Source organism: Castor canadensis, chromosome 6, assembly GCF_047511655.1.
Source record: "Castor canadensis chromosome 6, mCasCan1.hap1v2, whole genome shotgun sequence".
In the NCBI taxonomy this organism is placed as follows: Eukaryota; Metazoa; Chordata; class Mammalia; order Rodentia; family Castoridae; genus Castor; species Castor canadensis.
This window is the reverse complement of record NC_133391.1, coordinates 134,239,647-134,261,649: the sequence shown is the minus strand read 5'-3', so window position 1 is coordinate 134,261,649 and position 22,003 is coordinate 134,239,647. Positions and strand designations below refer to the sequence as shown.

The window sequence follows — 22,003 nt, the reverse complement described above, 5'->3', positions numbered from 1 at the left end:
AAACATTAAAAAAAAAAGTATTAGGTTCTATTGGGTTTCATACACCAGAAAGAGAAAAAAAATAAGAAAAAAGAAAAATCCTTTGCAGATCAGACTTTTCGTGTGGAAAATATGATTGTTGACTACAGAACATCAAACTGGATAAAGCCCTGTGCTAAGAACGTCTCATCAGAAATCTGGCAGCACTTTGGGAAAGCACTACTTTGGTTTCTCAGGAACGCAGAAGAGCCCTCCGGCTCTTCCCGTGGGCTCAGCCCAGATATTCTTGAGTTCTTTGAAAAATTATGAGTTGCAGGTGTTTCAATTTCTATGTATTCTTTTGGTCTTTTCAGTATTAGTGTAAATAGCCACTCCCACCAACCACCCAGGACTACTTTTTGAGGGGTTAAACACTGCACACCCCCGCCTTGTTCTTCTGACCCCTTTTCCTTCTCCCCTTTTTAACCAAACCTCCCAGCTCTCTCCCATCCCCCGCGGTCCGCCCGACTCCGCCCGACTCCGCCCGACTCCGCCCGACTCCGCCCGACTCCGCCCGACTCCGCCCGACTCCGCCCGACTCCGCGGCGCGGCCGCGCGGTGAGGGCGGAGGAACTTGGTCCCCGGCGGGGATCCGTCCGCGCATCCCGGCGTTCGTCCGCGGCAAGATGGCGGCGGCCTCAATGTCAGGGGCGCTGAGGCGGGCGTTGTTGGGGACACGGGCAGTGGGGACAGCAGCTAGTTCCGTTTCCAGAGTTCCGTCCAGGTAACCGAGCTGTCAAGCTTCGTCGTCAGGCTTCTCTGGTCCCTGGCTTTGGAGGAGCTCCTGCCGACTGGGTCCCGGGCAGGCCCGGGGAGCGTCCTCTTGACCCCGGGCTCGGAGAGGGCGTTCAGGGGCGCGGGCCGGGGTCGCGGGGCCGAGACGCGGGGTCTGTGAGAGCTCCTAGGGTCTCCCCCACCGTTAGCATCCCTTCCCTTCGCACCTGGTGGCCCGCCGCCCCAGGTCCGGCCGGCGGGTTACACCCCCTCCCACCCCCGTCTCCTTCCACGGCTGCCATGGGTCCTGATTGGGTTTCTTCACGACATGATCGTTCTGCATAGGAGGAAAACTTTTTAGGAGTTCATGTCAGTAAAATGCCACTGTTGTAATACTGGAAGGTGGTTTTCCCTCTTTTAGGGGTGTGTGTGGGTGCTGGGGCGGGGCCCCGGCTCAGCCTTTGAGCTGCATCTCCAGCGCTGCAAGGTCGTCCTAGGAACTTGCCTGGTGCTGATGTCCGGGTTACCACGGGTCTCAGGGCTTTAGGGCCTGTTCTCTTACTGCTTTCCAGCAGTTTTGTGATGGTGATTTCCTTTTTCTACTGCATTACTTCTTTCATCCCCATATTTCTCCGAATTTTTTCCCTGAAGTTTTATAGTACTGATACCGTGCACACATACGTACACTCGTGAAATACATGGTTTCTCACTTCCCCATCCCCCATAACCTGTTAGTATAAATACAAACCAGGGCCTTGTATGGAGTATCTACCACGTGCTTTGGAGACTACACTAATGCTTAGGCTGAACATGAGAAGACCGAATTGGAGGTGAGAGGAATGTGGGTGATTAAAAATTGAATACAGGATCTCTTCGAGTTATTAACTTAGTGTTACACTATATAAATAACAAGGGAATAAAATTTAAACCATATAAGACCTTTGTTTCACATTTTTGAAGCCTTAAAAGCCAAGGGAAATAATTTTAAATATAATCTAACACTCGTTTTTTTAAAATTCACTTTTTTTTTTTTTTTTTTTTGCCCAAAGAGCTTGTAATGTGCATCCTACTTTGAGAGAAATTTATGGTTCCTTGCCCTTACATATTATTTGGAAGGACTCTTTCTCCATTATGATTAAAGGACCTGAAATGTTTGATTGGAAAGAGAACTCAGTAATGCGGAAATCTACACGTAAACTTCATTTTTATTGTAATCCTAAAAATGCAAATGGCATAACATTTCAGATGTCTTAAGTAAAATATGAGAGGAATCATTAAGGCATGTAGTAATGAGGGAAGGAGGAACAGAAGAAAAGGAGCTATCAATGGAAGGAAGCAGTTAGCTACTATCTTAACATTTGAATTCAATTATGGTGTATCAGTGAAACCCAAAAAGCAAAACAAATAAACCCAATAACATATACACTCATGAAAGAGAAGAAGTTGTTTATGGTGGGTGATTTTGTCTGATCTGCTGAGCTTACTATAGAGTGAGTTTCCATTTCCCTGGACAGGGCCTGATGGGGGGGAAAATCTGATTAATCATCTACATTTATTCTTATCTACATTTATTCTTACTTTCCCAAGGGGCTTTCCAGACTAAATTTGAGTATCAAAGCTATTAATCTATCAGCAGATAAGTTGACACTTGCTTTCAAAGTAGCAGGTCTTGGGACTCAGAATATTTGATGAAGTGGTGTTATTTATTCATTTTAATGTGTTTGTGCATATTTATCTCATATAGCCCTATATCATCACTTCTCAATTTAGACTAGATTTTGTATTTACCTCAAATAGCTCTTAGCATGGTAGATCCTCATGAGTGTTAATTAATGGCTGTGATGAGAACTAAGTGTATGAGACCTCTTTGTAGAGCATTATTCTGTTGCTTTATTTCTCAGGATGAAATTGAGTCTATAGAGATCTCCAGTGAGAAAACAGTCCTGAGGTTGAAATTAGTTCTGTGTATATCGAACCTTGCTGGGAAGCATACTCACCCCAAATGTGAGAGACAACTAGGACATCTAAGACCAATAGGTTGGTCTCTTCTTCAGTGAAGCTCGATAGATTCTTGTCTTGAGTGGCAGTTAGCTACCTTTGCTATCAAAGGTATATCAAAGACAATTTTTGAGAACTTGAAATATTTCTGAAGTATCTTCTAATATGTGTCTTTGTTTTGCTTGTTTTCCTCATTATAAAATGCTCATAACTGTTTTCATCAGTAGCGACATCTATGCTGGATTCTTAGGTAAATTAAATTTTGTAATACATGTAAACATTAGAATAGTGTCTGGCACATAGTAAATCTTTAAATGAATGCTAATTTTATTATTGGTTTGAATAACCTGAATATATTTCTTTTCTTTAATCTTGGTGATGAATATTGTAATAGATTGCATTATTACTGTTTACTACCTTTCCCTGTTACAGAATCAGACATCTCTAATCCTTGACCAAGGGGACTCACCTTGGCCAATAGTAATGATATGCCATGGCAGACTGAATACTTGGACTCAGTTGAGACTAGATCTTTAGCTTTAGTTTGTAGAGTTCAGAGATCCTGGTAGAACTTTATTGTACCTGAATTATGCAGTGGCCATATTCTTTATAGTGGTTTTCATCTAAATATCTGAATGCTTTAGTAAACTATTCTGTCTTTTATCGTTTAATTATAAGAGAGAAACTCAAAAGTCCTCTTTTAAATTCTATTTTTTGTTTATTGATTGATAGGTAAATGCAACCACCTTATGTTCTTCAGAATTAGTTGCTCAAATGTAATATTTTCTTGTCTGCACTTTCTAGATTTATATATATTTTAAATGGAATTATTCTCCAGTTTAGTGGTTTTTAAATGTTAGCTGTATACCAAAGTCACCTGTTGTGTGCATCCAAAATTAAGGTGCTTTGGCCATGATCTGTTCATTCATTATGTTTAGGTTTAGGCTTAGCTCTGTGATGATACTGTTAGGAAGCTAGAGCTGAAAACTTACTTTTTTTCATTATTTTTCATGTTGTTTCTTGAAAGATTTAAAAAAATAAATTTTTCCTTGAGAGAAAAATAATGAAGAGTTCTATAAACAAACAAACAAACAAAATGCTTCTGTTTTTGCATGTTTTAGTAACCTAAATTAAATTTTATGTTTTTCACTCATTTTCTATATAGAGGCTTTTTCTTGGAGAAAAAAACTTCCTTAAAGGCAAAGAAGGCATTTTGGTAATTTTGGAGAAAGCAGGCCATGTTACTCCTCTCTAGAGACTCTTGTTCTTCCTTTTGGAAGGGCTCAGGTTTAATATAGCACAGCTGTTGAACTCTGCCCTTCAAAGTTTTAAGAAGAAAGTGTTTTATCCTTTAAAATGGAAATGTGTTTTTAGGGAGGTGGTCTTTGGCTGTATATAGTTCTCTAAGAAAGAGTCTTGCTTCTCTGGAGTTCTTTTGTTTCAGTGATTTCTTAGAATTGTTTCAAATGTTGGGGAGAACTGTCTGTTTTTGAGAGAAAAGACCTGACTCCTTTTGTAACATGTTTTGCTATATCCTTAACAAAGCTAGATGAAGAGTTTATTTCTTTGTGTTTTCTAGGGCTCAAAAATATGTTCTTTCCTTTATTCGGCCACTACATACATAAGTAAAGGGTCCTTGAATAGGGTTTACCAGACAAAAGAAGTTGTTCTAGATGACTGTTCAGCAAGCCATATGCTTCTCCTAAAAATGTCACTCTGTCTTGATGAGCTTTAAAGTAAATGCAGATGTTTTGAGTCTTTTGAGGACTACTACTCTTTGAATGGAAAGAGCACTTCTTTTTCAAGAGAATTCTTCAATATACTTACAGAAATTTGCATGGAATTTATAACTTTTGCTTCATTAGATGTTAGTAATTTGAATTTAACTTTAATATCCTTATTATAAATGAGATTTAGAGAAATAAAATAATCCTACAATATGACTTTTGTTAAAATCTTGTATTTATTCAACCTTTTTAAAAATACGTAACTTAAAATGCTTTGTATTACTTTGTATGCTGAAAAATGACTTTTTCATTGGAAAGGATACTGTTTCATATGTTCAATGCCTTCTCCCTTCGTAGGTTAACTCTAGAAGTTATAGTTCATAAGTTCATATATTGTTTAAGTTAGAAGAACACTCTAGGATCATCAGTCCAACCCCTTTATTTAATGTAAGAATTTCTAAAACTTCCTGCTTCTTGATTATCTAGATGTTGAGGAAGTATGATGAATTTTTAGTAGTTCTAGAGAATACCCTGTGTTAGTCAGACTTTTCACTGTTGGGAGAAAATACCCCACAGAAACAGCATATGGGAAGAAATGTTTATTTTGGCTTACAGTTTCAGAGGTTTCAGTCCATGATTTGCTAGCTTCATTGCTATGGGCTGGTGGTGAGGCATAGCATCCTGGCAGCAGAAGGGTATGGCAGAGCAGTTGCTCACCTCTTGGCAGCCAGGAAGCAGAGAGACAGGAAAAGGCCAGGGCCTTAGTTCCTCCAGCACTATACTTTTAGATTCATTGGTAAGTGATGTTTCTGTTTAAAACTATACAGAATAAGTTTATCTCCCTATGTTCTTGTCAGCCCTTCACATAATTGAAGACATTGTCATAACTCATTCTCTCTCAAAGTCTATATTCCAGGCTTAGATGAGTTTGTTTTTTCTATCGATGACCCAGTTTCTTAATGCTTTACTGCCTCTTGGTACTTTTTAGCATGCTTTCCATTTTGTCAGTGTCTTTCTTTGAATAGTATTATACTTTTAATTAAATAAGATTATCAGAGGTCATGGATTAGTGAACTAAGTTTGAACTGAAGAGAGTTGATACTAGATTAGATTTTAAAAAATTTTTATTTAAAAAATAATCATGAAGGGTCTAGGGCTATAGTTCAGTGGTAGAGCACTTGCCAGCATGTACAAAGCCCTGGTTAGATCTCCAGCACTGCAATAATAAGTAAGAAAATCAGTAAATAAATAAACATTTAAAAATTGACATTTTTTTTCTTATAGTTTATAGTTCTTAGTGGAGTGTTTTGTGTGTGTATTGGGGTTTGAACTCATGGTCTTACTCTTGCTAGGCAAACACTGTACCACTTTAACCATGTCTCAGCCTCTTTTGCCTTAGTTTATTTTTCAGGTAGGATTTTGCATTTTTTTTGCTCAGGCTGTCCTGTCTGCCTCCTTTTAAGCTGAAATTATTGGTTGTGCAATCATAGCCAGTACTAGTTCTTAGAATTTTAATATATGTTTAGATTTGTATAACCACCACCATAATCAGAGTACAGAATATCAAAAGACTTCATCACTCCCAACAGATTCCCTCATATTATTCTTCTTAAACTCCTTGTAATCCCTAGCCACGTTTGTCTTTTCTTCAGCTGTATAGTTTTATAATTTTCAGACTGTAATATAAGTGAAATCATACAGTATATAACTTTTTGAAATTAGCCTATTTTCCTCAGCATAAAACATTAGATTTTTTTTTTTTTTTTTTTTGCAGTGCTGAGGATCAAACTCAGGGCCTTGCACATGCTAGGCAAGATCTCTACCACTGAGCTACATCCTCAGCTTAGCGTAAAACATTTGAGACTCATCCAAGTGGTATATATCTAAAGTTTATTCTTTTTTACTATTAAGTAGTAGTTCATTGTGTTACTATATCAGTTTTTTATCCGTTCACCTATTGAAGAATTTCTGGGTTATTTCTTATTTTGGACAATTATAACTAGAGCTATTGTAAACACGTGTACACAGAATTTTATGTGAACATAGTGTCATGTCTTTAGAGTAGATACCTGGGAGATACCTGGGAAGAGCCTGGGGTCATAGGTAAGTTTGTTTAATGTTATAAGAAACTGTCAGACCAAGCGTGGTGAGGCATGCCTGTAAAACCAGCACTTGTGATGCTGAAGCAAGAGGATTGCTTTTTTTGAGGCCAGCCTGGGTTACCTAGTGAGACCTTGTCTCAAACAAAAAACAAAAGTGTCAAGCCAATTTTCAGAGTGGTTGTACCATTTTTGCTTTTGACCATTAGTATATGAAAGCTTTAGTTTTGTTGTGTACTCATTAACATTGGTATTGTCAGAAGCTTTTATTTTAGCCATTCTAGTATGTATATAATTGTATTCATTGTGGATTTTTATCTTATAACAGCTTTATTGACTTAAATTCACATACGATAAAATTTATTCATATAAAATATGCAATTTTGTAGTTTTTAGTATGTATGCATAGTTGTATAACCAGAACCACAGTCAATTTTATAACATTTTTGTCACCGCCCCCCCCAAAGAAGCCCTGTATCTGTTAGTAGTCTCCCCTTTTCTCCCTTCACCCCAGTTGTAAGTAACTGCTAATCTGCTGTATCTATAAATGTGCCAGTTCTGGACATTTCATACAAATGGAGTCATACTGTCTTTTTTGCCTGACTTCTTTTATTTAGCACAATATTTTCAAGGTTCCATCCAGGTTGTAGGATGTATTAGTGCTTTATTCCCTTTTATTAATGAATATATATTATGATCATACCACATTTAATTTATCTGATCAGTTGGTGGACATTGGAATTGTTTCTACCTTTTGGCTACTATGAATAATGATCTATGAACATTTGTGCCCAAATCTTTGGTATGTGTTTTTATTCTTTGGAGTATATATACCTAGGAGTAAAGTTGCAGGATAATGTATTAACTCTATATTTAGGTTTTGTTTTGTTTTTTTTTACCATTTTTACATTCGGTCACGTCTGTATGTTGTTTCCAACTTCACTTATATATATATTTCATATATGTAGATATACATATCTCTGTGAATACATATGTATGTGTGTATATATATATGTATACACATATATATGTATATATATATACATATGCAGAGTTCTAGTTGTTTTCCATCTAAACTTTAGAATCAGTTTGTCTATATCTGTGAAAAGAACCCTTTTGGAATGTTGACTAGTTGTACTGCTTTAAATATGTAGATTAATTTAAAGGAGTTAACATATTTATTGTGTTGAAGACTTCTAATTAATAAATAGTATGTTTTAAAAAATTTTTTTCCATTTTTATTAGGATATATTCATTGTATAGTGTAGATATTTCTTGATTTCTTTTGTTAGTACTTTGTGATTTTGAATATGCAGATCCTGTATATATTTTGTTAGATTAAGTCTCAAAAAGTATTTTAACTGGGGGGGGGTCTTTTCTAACTTTATATTGCTGTATATGAAAATATGATTGATTTTATGTGTTGTGTTAAATTCGCTTGTTTTATAATATTTTATATAGATTCTTTGGGATTTTAAGTACATAATCAAGTAGTTTGTGAAGGGACAGTTTATTTCTTCCTTTCTAATCTCTAGGCCTTTTTTTTTTTTTTTTTTAATTTCCAAGAGAAGTTAAATAACAGTGCTGACAATTCTTGTTATTAGCTAATCTTAAAGGAAAACATTCTGTTTTCACCATTATGTATAATGTTAGCTAAGGATTTATTTTTATTTATTTATTATTTAGTAGACATTCTCTTTATTAGACTAAGGAAGTTTCCTTGTACCTAAAACTAGCTTTTAATCATGAATGGATGTTAGTTTGTCCAGTGCATTTTATGTATGAACTGGTATATTCTTGTAGGTTTTTTTGTTTAGATTGCTAAATAATAGATTATATTGATTGATTTAAAAATATTGGACCATTCTTGCACTCTCAGAATAAATCCCACTTAATTGTATTGCTTAATTCTTTTTTATATATTGTTATACTTGATTTGATAAATTTTGAGGATTTTCACATCTATGTTTGTTCTTTTTTTGTACTGTCTTTGGTTAGATTTGGTATCGGGGTAAGGCTGCACTCCACATAAGCTAGGAAGTGTTTCCTGGTTTTCTTGTTTTCTTTTGAGTAGCTTTAGCTTCATCTCACAAATTTTGATATGTTGAATTCACTGCTGATTTAGTGATACTTCTAGTTCTAGTGATGTTCCCTGATCTGGTTGAAACTTACTTTTGAGAGCCACCAGATAACTGCTGCAAGTATTCTGTCTAGATTTCATGATTGCATTCAATAAAATAGAGTTAGTACATTTTACCTGAAACCAACTATAAACTAGGATGGTTTAAAACTAAATTCTGTTTCTTGCCTTTTAGCATATCTGAGTGGATTTAAAGGGTCTAAAGTGACTAAAAAATTATTACATGATCAAATTCTTTTTTCGGGGTGGTGGGGAGGTAGCACTGGAGTTTGAACCTAGGGCCTTGCACTTGCTAGGCAGGTGCTTGAGTCATACCTGCATCCCTTGATCAGATTCTCAACTCTGGTGGGAGAAGGGGAGGACTTCATATATTAGAATCTTGGGACTGGGATAGAGAAAGGGTTCAGAAGTACGTTTGTTGGTGGGGAGGAGAGTGGCTCAAGCTGTAGAGCGCTTGCCTAGCCAGCCTGAGGCCCTGAGTTCAAACCCTAGTACCACGAAATAAAAAAAGTAAAAGGTGCATAGTTTTTTAAAAGTGCATTTATTCTTAATTGAAAATCATGGCATTTAATAAAAGATGGACATTTGTATAGGCAAAAAGAGACATGAGTTACTGGTTTTGACCATCAAAAAATAATTCTTTATTTCTTTGAGAGAATATGAAGGTCACACATCTATTTTAAGTAACTGATAGATGTTTTGGTACCTTCTGCCTAGAAATAAATGTACGTGTATGTGTATATATATGTATGCATCTATGTAAAATTACATATATATACATACATTTCAGTTACATTTCTAGGGTATTCGTGGATTATGGAATTTAAGTGTTTTGTTTGTATTAGCTCTTGTGTTAAACCTTTCTCACTTGCAACTGACAGGTACATAGATACTCAAATAACTGACTTAGGAAGGAAGAGGAAATTGGTTTTTGTCACCAAGCTATGAAAAAGAAGGGTACAACTAGCTAGTCTCAGAGTAGAGCTAGAAAGCTACCACACACTCTTTTTATAATTTGCCTTTTTCTTTGTGTTACCAATTCAAATCATTTTTTTCTATATGTCAGGTATCAAAATGGATGGAAGTTTTTTCGGGTTTACATTTTGTAACTTTGTTACAAGTGAGGGTCTGAAAAATCTCTGATATCAAGTTTAAAAATCTTGGGGAAGAGCTGAGGTTATATAGGTCAATGGTAGAGTGCTTGCTTAGCATGCACAAGGCTCTGGATTCGATCCCTAGCACTACAAAATAAAGAAAAGAAAGAAAATTCCTGTTTAAATCCTTGGCTTGATTCAGATTAAATTGCCTCAGGGTGTACTATTATATACTCAACGTTTATGCATATCGATCATAGGAGACTTAGAAGTCAGATATAATGAAAGTGGTGGCTCCCCTGGTCAAAAACTAAGAGAAGATATATATTATATATCTTTATCTGTCTATCTGTATATAGATACAGATATATATATACACACACGCATGTATAGTGATATATTTAGGGAACAAATACGTCTATATAACATAGGCTGAGCTGCTTTTTTTTTTTTCTAATGAACTCTAGGGCTTTGCTGATGTTCACTTTCCCAACAAATATTTGTTTTCTTTTCTAGTTTCAAGAAGCTGCATTTCTACAGCCTTTACTAGTATGTGTGCTCTTGGAATGTCTGGTTCGAGGGTTAACGATGTTTGAACAAAGACCACGATACTTATTTCTCAGGGTTTTGTGAAGAATTTTGTCTTGTTTGGCTTCTCCTAAAGTAGAGTCTGAGACAAGGACATGGTGCAGGTGGTTTATTTGACAATTAATCTAGGAAGGAGAAGTTGAGGAGCCTGGGAGTGAGATAGGGAAGGAAGAAAGCAAGTATATGACATTGAGATTATTGCTGTCAGCAGTAGAGGTTCAGTTCTACTGGAACTCCCAGAGGAACATACACATTTCAGTGTTGCCCATTTGAAAGATGGAGTGCTTCAGCATCTTATGTCCCTTTGGCTGAAAGTATTAACTCTTCTGTACTTTGAATTGTACTTGTGCTTCTGAAGAACTTAAAAAGGGTTCACTTGAGTTGGGATGCTGGTGGATGACGGGATCTGGTCCTACAGCCATGGCTGAAATGACAAATGGGCCAAAGGAACATGACAGGAGCACCAACAGTATCTGCTACAGACTTCTTTGTAACTCAAGAGACTCACTCTATAACTTCCCTTTTAGAGGTGCTAATAAGGGGAGCTATTATTCATTGAGTGCTTAGTTACTGAGGTAATTGCTTGTTGTATGTTATTTATCTCGTTAAAGTGAATGATCTTATTTTAGATGATCTGCTGACAATTATAGTTTATTTTAACATTCCCAGGGTCATAAAATATTTCATGCTTATTGGAATTTGTTTTACCTACCTATTCTGTAGTATATGACAAAGGATCTAGAAGTTGAGATCTTACAACTTAGCTATAAATAACAGTAGAAGTTCTCAAGGGAAGAGATACCTTCTATTATATAATTCCTTGCTTAAAAAAATTTATGGTAGCAAAATATTCCTATACTGTGTGCCAAGGCTGACCAGGGTATATATACTATAACATCCTAGCAAGCGAAGAACAGTCTACAGAGTTTTCTTTGAGAATGGAGTGAAGTGGCCAGTAGCCTAGAAAATCTCACTTCCTGGGTAAGTACGTATTGTCTCTTCTGATAATATCTAAAAGATTCAAAAGTAGTTACGAGAATTTTCTTGGGTAGTTAGTTGCCTTTTAGGCTCTTGCTCTTTTTTTTTTTTTTTTTTTTTTTTATCTGTAGCAGGTTAGGGTTATTTTATTTTATTTTTTTTTTATTCATTTATTCACATGTGCATACATTGTTTGGGCCATTCCTCCCCACCACCTCCTCCCTCTCCCCCAGGGTTATTGATTAGACTTCAGTTATCCTCATGTCCAGCTCAAACAAAAGTCCTAGGAGAAGGAAGGAATCCATAGGCTCTTGCTCTTGGCCATTTTTCATCTCTGTTGGATTACTATGGTGGTAGTCTTGTCTTCCATTTTACTAATGTCTCAGCAAACCATTTTAATGTAGAGTTATCATTGGGATGGAATACAAAGTGCATTTGAGGTGATTTCACAAATTTGTTTCCTCTTTCCTTAGTTGAGACTTAAAACATTGTTATTCTGTTGCTGATGAAGTCCATGTAAGTTACTACATTGTAAGAGGCTCCTCATTAGACTTCAGGTTCTTGTTTTGGTTTTAAATTTAAACTTTTGGCTCTGAGTTCAAACTGTTGATGTGGCCAACTCCTTTAATAATCGCTTAATATGGAGACTTAACTCTTGCTTTACAAAACACTGCTTTCCAGAGATTTTCTATTAAATCCTGATATTAGCCATGCTGTTAGGCTTTATCTTAGCCTTCTCATACTTGAACTACTTTATTGTATTTATCACATCAGTCTAGCATACTAGTTAGAGCTCAAGTCTTGGAGTTCCTGCATTTGAGTTCCAGCTCAGATACTTCTTAGCTTTGTGCCTACTGCTCCTGTTCCCATTTCTGCAAAATAGAGTAATCCCTATATCATAAAGTGCACGGTGCAGTACCTGTTGAATACCAAGTACTTAATATGTTGTAAAAACATTGTCTGTACTGTCTTCTTCAGGAACATCATCTTTCTTCATGACTATCATCTATCTTTCTTTTTTCTTTCCCTTTCCCCTTCCTCCCTCCCTCCCTTCCTTCTTTCCTTTCTCTTTTTCTTTTCTTCTCTCCTGTCCTTTTCCTCCCCTTCCCTTTCTGCCTTTCCCTCTCCTTTCCTCTCTACCTTCCTTTCTATGGTGCTGGGGATCAAACCCAGGGCTTTGAGCATGCCAGGCCCAATGCTCTAGCACTAAGCTACATCCCTAGCCACTTTCTTATCCTTTTTGTTTATTTTCTCCTTTTGTCATTCATATCTGTATTCCAATTCCTCTTCCTATATTACCAGAACAACTTAGGTTTTTTAAAATTTATTCACAGTATTCTACTCATGTAATAGGCAAGAGAATTTTCTGCACCTGGCCTTTTCCAGATTGTGACTACTATACACTCCTTCACCCAAACCAATCTATTTTCAACATCCATCATTCCACTGAAGTAACTTTCATCAAGGTCAACAGTGACCCTTTTGCTAAATTGAATATACTCTTCTCAGTCTTTATACAGCCTTCGCAATCTAAACAGATTGAGTTTGCAGTCTAAACAGATGAGTTTCTCACTTTTAAAATATTCTTCTTTTGAATTCTGTTTTGGTTTTCCTTCTCCTTATTTCCCTTTGATACTATATCATCTTTTGCTCATTCACCAAACTGTCAGTGTTTCTTAGTTTGATTTAAAGCTCTTTATACTTTAAAAAATGCTTTAAATTGTATATTTTGTATACACATATGTTAGGAAGCATAATAGCAAAATGAATTCTTGTGAACTCACCATTCAACTTAAGAACTCGAGAATCAGTACTTTGAATGTGCTCTGGCTGTATAGTGCCCCCCAATAGTGTCCATATTCTAATCTGTAGAACCTATGAATGTTACTATGTGGCAGAAGGGTTACAGATGTGATTGAGAATTTTGAGATGGGGAAATTATCCCATTAGCCTGATTATTATCAAAATGGCCCTTTTAATAAGAAGGACATAGAAGGAATCAGAAGAGAAGGCATTATAGAGTTGGAAGCAGAGATTGGAGTGATACAGAAAACTAGAAGAGACAAATAGATTCTGCTCTGGAGCCTCCAGAAAGAACCAGATCTGTTTACACATTGATATTAGCCCTGTGAAACTCATTTCTGACTTCTGACTCCCAGAACTGTATAAATCCTAATGTTCATTTTCCTCTTATTTAGTTTCCAAATCTGTAATTTAGCTATTATTCTTTTGCCTCCTAACTAACTGGTTTATATGCAATCAATGTCAATTTGTACTTCATGCTGCATAGAGGATAAAATCCAAACTTCTCAGTGTGTTATGGAGTTCCTCACATTCCCTGCTCACATCTTTTTTTTTTTTTTTTTGCTACAGAGTCTTGTTATATATAGCCCAAGCTGGCCTTGAATTTGTGATTCTCCTGCCTCAGCCTCTGGAGTGCTGGGATTATAGATGGCTTCCATATTTTTGTTAGTTCTCTTGACCTCATCTCCAGCCATAAATTAACTCTGTTTTAGTGTTTCTGAACTCCATGGAGTCTCTGAATGCTTTTTCTCTCATATAATTAAGTTCCATCTTTCTAAACTTTTTCTTCTTTCTTCTTCTGTGGATCTCTGTGCCCTTACCCCTGCCTCACCGCTGACACCCTTTGCCCATTTAAGTCCTGTCATTCTTCAGGTATTGTTTAAACATCACTTTCTTTGAGGATCATTATTTGAACTCACAAGTTTAGATTAAGTGCCAATTCTGTGTGGTTTTGGAGCTGCCTGTTTTTATATCTCACCTATTTCTAGTACAGATTAAGTGTCCCTTCAGATCCTTGGGACCAGAAGAGTCCCAAGCACTCTTTTTCTTTTTTTTTTTTTGGCATTTTGGGATATTTGCATATACATAATAAGATCTCTTGGGGATGGGATCCAAGTCTAAATGTAAAATTCATTTATGTTTCATATGTACTTTAAACGCATGGTAATTCTGTCTAATATTTTTAATAACTGTGTATAAAACAAAATTTTATAGTATGGAATTTTCTACTTGTTATGTCTTACTGGTAAACAAGTTTCAGATGTTGGAGCATTTTGAATTTTGGATTATTGGACTAAGGATGCTCACCTTGTACTTTTGATGCTTTGTTGTGATTGCCTATTTGTGTTTCTCTGTAGACTTCGGATCTTTGATATCAACAACTATTCCTTTATCACCTGCATTTTTTTCACAGCAGAACATAGTGCTTAGCATGTAATAGATACTCAGTATACCTCTGTGGATTCATTTCATCATGGAATAGCATGGAAATTAAAAAATGTTGCACAGCAGCCTCTTCAAAGCAAAGTAGCATTTTAGGTACTCTTTTTCTCATGAAATAACTATTTGGATTTTAAATACAACCATCATAGACACTAATGTCACATGAGTTTTTTATTTAGTGATGCCTCTTGCTTCTTCCATACTGTTGAGTAATAATATTGCAGACTTCATAAGCCAATATTTACTAAAATGTATAAGTGGAATTCTGTCAGAATGACAGCTTTTTATATGATTAGGGTTTTTGGCAGAACATTAAAAATTTCCATGAAAGAATGGAAATGTATTGCAAATCTGAAGAATTGCCAGTAGTAAAATAAGAAGTCCATTTTTTTTTATTGTTGTAGATTCCGGAACAAGAGACTTACCAACATGCAGAGTAAATCCTGACTTTTGAGATTGAAGAGTTACAAATTGTGTGTTGTAGACCATGTTAAACAAAACACTTGATTTTATTTAAATTTGTTCATTTGTATTTATTTTAGCAATAAAAGCAAAGCAAAAGATAAATTCTACTAGAGTTATTTAAGGGCTAAGGACTTAAGACATATTTGAATATTGTAGCTATTACATTTTGCCATTTCATTTAATTAATTAGAAAAAAAATTGGGTGGAGACAAAATAAGAAGCATTGGTGGAGATATTTGAGAAGCTGAAGAATTTATGGCTTGTTAACCAAAATCTAAACTAGTGGTTATATGTTACTTTGCTTATATTTAAAAATGCAGACATTATTGCCAACACTATACCACTCATAATAGGCGCTAGATGTATGAATGATTTAAATATGCTAAATATTTTTAAATTATTTTTTTCAGTCCTGAGGCATGGGAGGCAAACTAAAGAATCTGGACGGGACAGGCAGCATTGTTAGGTCTTTCTTGAGAATCCTTCTATATTCCACCACACTCCACCACACTTTCTGCTCTCCAATATGCAGGGTTTTTTTTCTTCCATGCATAGAAAAGCACCTTGTATATACTTTAGAAATTACCATTAGCATTGAAACCAGTGATATTGAACTCATTGTTTATATTTATGCTTTTTCCCTCTAAACTTAAAATCCTGAAAGCCAGCTATTACAGTTGTTGGGTCTAGCATTGTATGTAAGATACAGTAATACTTCAAATAGACATTTGATGAGTTGAGAATCGTATCTTGATATACATTCTTTTTTTTGACACAGTCTTTCTATGTAGTCCAGGCTGGTTGCTGGTCTCCAACAGGTGATCGTCCTGCCTTAACCACTCAAGTGCTGGGATTCCAGGCATGAACCACCATGCCCAGTCCCTTCGTGTATATTAAATATATATGGTCTGCAGTGTTCACCTGGCTTTAGTTTTGTTTTGGCAGTTTTGGGGTTTGAACTTAGGATCTTTGCACTTGCTAGGCATTTGCTCTACTACTTGGAGCTACACCCTAAGTCCTCAGCTAGGTTTTTAAAAACAGTGCATTGTTTTGTTTTATAGTTGGCAAGTATTAAGTCTTGCCAGATTTTTCAGACTCTTCGTCAAAATATTTCATATATATATATTTTTTTCTCCCTCTTTGGTCATTGTCTTTTTTCTTTTTGGTGCTAGAGATTGAATCTAGGGCCTCATAATGTATTTTTCTACCACTGACCTATGCTCCTAGCCTGAGTGTGTTTTGTTGCTTGGATATTTGCCAACATCCATAAGACTATCTTAATGTCAAATAATAGCTTCTGAAAGCAGGTGTGATGCCACCTGTGGCCCAGCACCTGGGCAGCTGAGACAGGAGAATTGTTGAGTTTGAGGCTGGTCTGAACAATATAATTGAGACCCTGTCTAAAACAAGCAAGAACAAAAGACAAGCTTCTTTAGTTTGTTTTGTTTTTGTTTTTTTCCAGTACTGGGGTTTGATCTTAGTGTCTCCCACTTGTTAAGCTCAAGTGCTCCATCATTTGAACCATTCCCCTCCCCACCAAGCCCGTTTTACTTTGGTTGTTTTTGAGATAGGGTCTTGCATTTTTGCCTGGGCCGGGCTGAACTGTGATACTCCTACTTATGCTTCCCATGTAGCCAGGATGACAGATGTGTATCACCATGCTCAGGTTTTTGTTGTTGTTGAGATGGGGTCTTGCTGACTTTTTGCATGTACTGGCCTCTAACCCTGATCCTTCCAATCTCTGTCTCCTGAGTAGCTGAGATTACAGGTTCATATGAGCCACCACACCCAGCCAGGTGAATATTTTTTAAATGATGGAATGTTATAAAAAAAAAATCAGTGGGAAAAGTACTATTTTCATTTCTCATTTATGTGATTAGTTTGCTTGATCTTGTGATTAAAATCAAATTGCATATACAATTTTGACTACTTATTAAAGTCATTAACATAGACTTTTAGTTAAATAATTTACTAAGGGAAATTGGTGAGGGTTTTAATTATTTTCTTCATGTTCTGTTAGTATGCAGTTTTGAATGAATTTCAAAATTTGAAAGGTTGGATTTGAATGAATCTTACAATTATTGAATTTTTCATTTTCTTTTTTTTGGCAGTATTAGGGGTTTGAACTCAAATTCAGGACTTTACACTTGTTTAGGCAGGTACTCTACCACTTGAGTTTTTCTTAAATGGTATGAAAGTCTGTAAAACTATAAATTATATAGCAAACAGGTTTTTTTTTTCATTAAGCCAACCATTATGAAGTTGCATGTGTGTCTGTGTGTTGTAATTTGTTTTTATATGACCTTTAGTATTTTTATGAATATATCTGTTGTGTTACATTCCTGAGGTCATAAAGTCTAGCTTGTATTTTGTACTTTTTGTTTTAAAATTCTATTGGAATTTCAAGTTTAAACAAAATGGTAGGTTCTTCAAGTTTACAGTCATGCATTATTTTTTTAAAATATACTGTATTTCAAAATGGCACTGTTTTCTGACTAGCATCAAATAGTTTTAGGTTTTCTTTTATTAACTATTCACTTCTAGATATATTAATTTATTACTGAGTTTTTTCCTAATGTGCATCTGTTTTCAAACAGATTGCTTTAGAACAGGCCATGGGTAGCAAACATTTACTGTACCTGTTTGAGGAGATTAATAGTTTATTTTAATCTGAACTTTTTTCTAGTTGAATCCATGACTTAGAGTTAGCATGAATTTTAGGGGTTAAGCTAATAAAATTAACTTCTAAATGGAATTCAGTTGTTAATTTAGCAATTTCAGTTTTTCAAACATAATAATGATTATTGTTAATAATTTTGCTTATAATTAGTCAGGAACTGAGCTAAGTGCTTAACATTTATATCTCATTTAATCTTCAGTAGCTTTATGAGGTGATACTGTGTAGAGTAGGACATTAATATTCAGTGACATGAGTGGTTACCCATTTGGTCAAATCACTTTGTAGTGGTCAGGTCAAACAGCAATGCTTCTGTATAGTGAAAGATCCTAGGCCCAAATGGAGCTCTCGACATTGAGTATTACTTATAGGCTGCTGAGCTTGCTAAGTTGTGGAATCTTGCTCAGTGGTGCCTATGCAGTTTTTCTAGCCAATGGTAAATATTTCAGATACCACCCATTTCATCAAGAAATAAAATTTCAGGCCTTATGGAGTGGTTCAAGCAGCAGAGTGCATTCCTAGCAAGCACTCTGAGTTCAAACACCAGTGCTGCCAAAAAAAAAAAAAGGAAAAGAATTTCAATTTTGATTTATGCCAATCAAAAAACCCTTTGATATAAATTTCAGAAATGGTATTTGAAGTTCATGTTCATGAATAACCACTTCTGTAGAGTGTTAATAACCACCATTAGGGTGTAGTTTAAATTAACTTGTACATATTAGATGGCACTACTAATACTGAAGACTTTTCTTTTTTTTTTTTTTTCCTTTTTCTTTTATTATTCATATGTGCATACAAGGCTTGGTTCATTTCTCCCCCCTGCCCCCACCCCCTCCCTTACCACCCACTCTGCCCCTTCCCCCCCCCCAATACCCAGCAGAAACTATTTTGCCCTTATTTCTAATTTTGTTGTAGAGAGAGTATAAGCAATAACAGGAAGGGACAAGGGTTTTTGCTGGTTGAGATAAGGATAGCTATACAGGGCATTGACTCACATTGATTTCCTGTGCGTGGGTGTTACCTTCTAGGTTAATTCTTTTTGATCTAACCTTTTCTCTAGTACCTGTTCCCCTTTTCCTATTGGCCTCAGTTGCTTTTAAGGTATCTGCTTCAGTTTCTCTGCATTAAGGGCAACAAATGCTAGCTAGTTTTTTAGGTGTCTTACCTATCCTCACCCCTCCCTTGTGTGCTCTCGCTTTTATCATGTATTCATAGTCTAATCCCATTGTTGTGTTTGCCCTTGATCTAATGTCCACATATGAGGGAGAACATACGATTTTTGGTCTTTTGGGCCAGGCTAACCTCACTCAGAATGATGTTCTCCAATTCCATCCATTTACCATTGATAAATGGAAATGAATGAAATGATAACATTTCATTCTTCTTCATGGCTGCATAGAATTCCATTGTGTATAGATACCACATTTTCTTAATCCATTCGTCAGTGGTGGGGCATCTTGGCTGTTTCCATAACTTGGCTATTGTGAATAGTGCTGCAATAAACATGGGTGTGCAGGTGCCTCTGGAGTAACCTGTGTCACAGTCTTTTGGGTATATCCCCAAGAGTGGTATTGCTGGATCAAATGGTAGATCGATGTGAAGACTTTTCTTACATCAACAGCTGGACTACCTAACATTTATTTACCAAGGGTCAAGCACTTACTAAGATTTTTTATATGTTGTCTCATTTAATCCTCACAATACCCATGTGCCATAAGTGAGAATAGAGTTAATATTACTTTTCATGTAATATTTAGAATAGCTGATGCAGTCATAGAGTTCTATAGATATAAAATAAATGCTGTGCAATTCCCTCTCATCTCTGTCCCCTATCTGTTCATTTACTACTGCTCTCCCTGCCCTTAAGAAACTACTGCTAGTAGTTTCTTATGCTTAGAGTTTATGCATATTCTAGAACATACATTTTTATTCTTCCCTATTTTTCAGGTGAGAAATATAATCATAATTTTTATTTTGCTTTCAGTTTCATTACTTTTGAATTAAAATTTCCACACATGCACAAAAGTTTAGTGTACTGTGTATCCACAAACATCATGTACATTTATCATTGTTAATATTTTGCTGTGGGTTTTTTCCTTACTTTGCACATTTATGTAAATAGATGAGCAAAATGGTTGTGGTGCCACACACCTATAACCAGGAGGCTGAGGCAACCACATCACCAGTTTGAGGCCAGCTATGGTCTTTTGCATTTGAGACAGTCATCTCAAAAAAAAAAAAAAGTATGTACACATATTTTTTTAACCCAAGTTATTTGAAGTAATTGTAAATGTAATGTTACTTTATCCCTAAACATGTCCTTTTTAAAAGGTAAGTTACTACCCAATCAGTGGAGAATTTTAAGCAAAAGACAGGCATGAGTGGGTATAATTACTTGATTACAAGAGGTGCTTTTGAGGAAGATAAGACTAGAGTCAAGGAAGTCAATTAAATATAAGATTGTTATATTAGTATGAGTGAGAAGGAATGAAGATAGAAACAGCAGTGCACATGTAGATCTTTGTAGTTTATGGGATGAAAAAGAGAAAAGTTGACTGTTTATGTTTGCTCAGAGAAAGTCTGCAAAAAACTTTCATATTTTGTAGGGTTTTCTCTTGTCACTAAATGGATTGGTCCCACTTGTTACTAGAGTGAAAGAAATGAACATTTGTTTCCCTCTAAACCAGGCACTGCATGCCAATTACTCAACATGTTATTCAATTCTGCAAGTAACTCTGTGAGGTATTATTATCCTTACTTTTGCAGATGAGGAAATTGAAGTGCAGAGTTGTGAAGTAATTTGTTCAAGATCATATTGCTGTTAAGTGACAGATCTGCAGTTTTAGCATGGGTCTGACTAAGTCAGTCACCATATGATTACTTTTCAGTTTGTTTCATAAAGTGAAAAAAAAGTGTTAGTTATAATATTTTCTCTTTTAAATATATTTTCCTTTTTTTTTGGTGTGACTGAGGTTTGAACTTGAAGCTTCACACTTGCAAAACAGCCACTCTACCACTTGAGCCACACCTCCAGTCCATTTTTTCAGGTTATTTTGGGAGATGGAATCTCATGAAGTATTTGCCCAGGCTGGCCTTGAACCTTGATCCTCCCAATTTCAGCCCCCCCAAGTGGCTAGAATTACATGTATGAACCACCAGCACCCAGCTATTTCTTATTCTTAATTATGTGATCATCATCCTTTGAAAAGTAGTTTGTCTAAGAATGCCAGGTTTGCTGACAGATATTTTATCTTTGAATTGAAGAGTAAGCAACACTAACAACTAGCTTTTTCTTTGATGTAATGTTGCTGATAATGTAATATTGCTAGTCTGTTCAAATATCATGTCTTATAATTTCAGCATATTGTCTGTGGTCTTATTCACTGTTTGTTTAAATATATTTATGATGCAAGCATAATCGGTTTTATGGCTAATACAAAGATGTATCAAACCAAAAGATTCCTAAACTGAAGCAGAAAATCAACAAGTTGGAATACTTTATAGTGCAGATAAAATGTATAGTCTTACTTTTTTTTTTTTTAATTAGAAGGTAAGCTTTGCAAGATGAAACAGTAGTTGTAGAGCTTTTGTGAAACAAAGCATCTAATGACTTTTTGATCCCTTCCACTCTTGGAAGGCATAAGAAAATAAATCATGCTACCCTTAAGACCAAAGATGTACTTTTTCAAAAATGACATCTTGATTCACTTGAAAACAGTAAACTCAAGGTATAACACTCTGAACCTTAAACAGAGAATGTAAAACTGAAGTCATACAACTTCAGTTCTCATACAGCATTCTTAGAGAAGTAAGTGAAGACAGTTAACTTACCAAGCTGTGTCAATTCAGGATACTAAACTCCAAAATTGTTTCCACCTTTTGGCTACTGTGAGTACTGCTGCTATACTCAGGGATATACAAATATCTCTTTTAATCCCTGCTTTCAGTTTGTTTGGATGTGTACCCCAAAGTATAGTTACTGGATGATGCAGTAATTTTATTTTAAATATTTTGAGGACTCATCACAATGTTTTCCATAGTATCCATACCATTTTTCATTCTCACCAGCAGTGCACAAAGTTCCAGTTTTTCCACATCCTTGCCAGTACTTGCTACTTTCTTCATCAGTCTAAAGAAGTATCTTAAGGGTTTTTTGTTTGTTCTTGTTTTCTCTAATATTCTTGTGCATGTTTTCTGTGTAGACATAAGTTTACAACTCAGGAGTACTGTTGCTCATTATACATTCAGACTGTTTTAGC

General features: G+C 35.8%; 1 protein-coding gene across 1 annotated transcript in view; it reads left to right on the top strand.

Moving 5' to 3' along the window:
* The first annotated feature begins 584 nt into the window (after nt 1-584).
* Ndufs4 (NADH:ubiquinone oxidoreductase subunit S4) overlaps nt 585-22,003 on the top strand; it is a 93,417-nt gene continuing 71,998 nt past the window's right edge. The window contains exon 1 of the mRNA XM_020171994.2: nt 585-742. Within this exon, the coding sequence (XP_020027583.1) occupies nt 645-742 (98 nt within the window). The 5' untranslated portion in view covers nt 585-644. The remainder of the gene's footprint in view (nt 743-22,003) is intronic.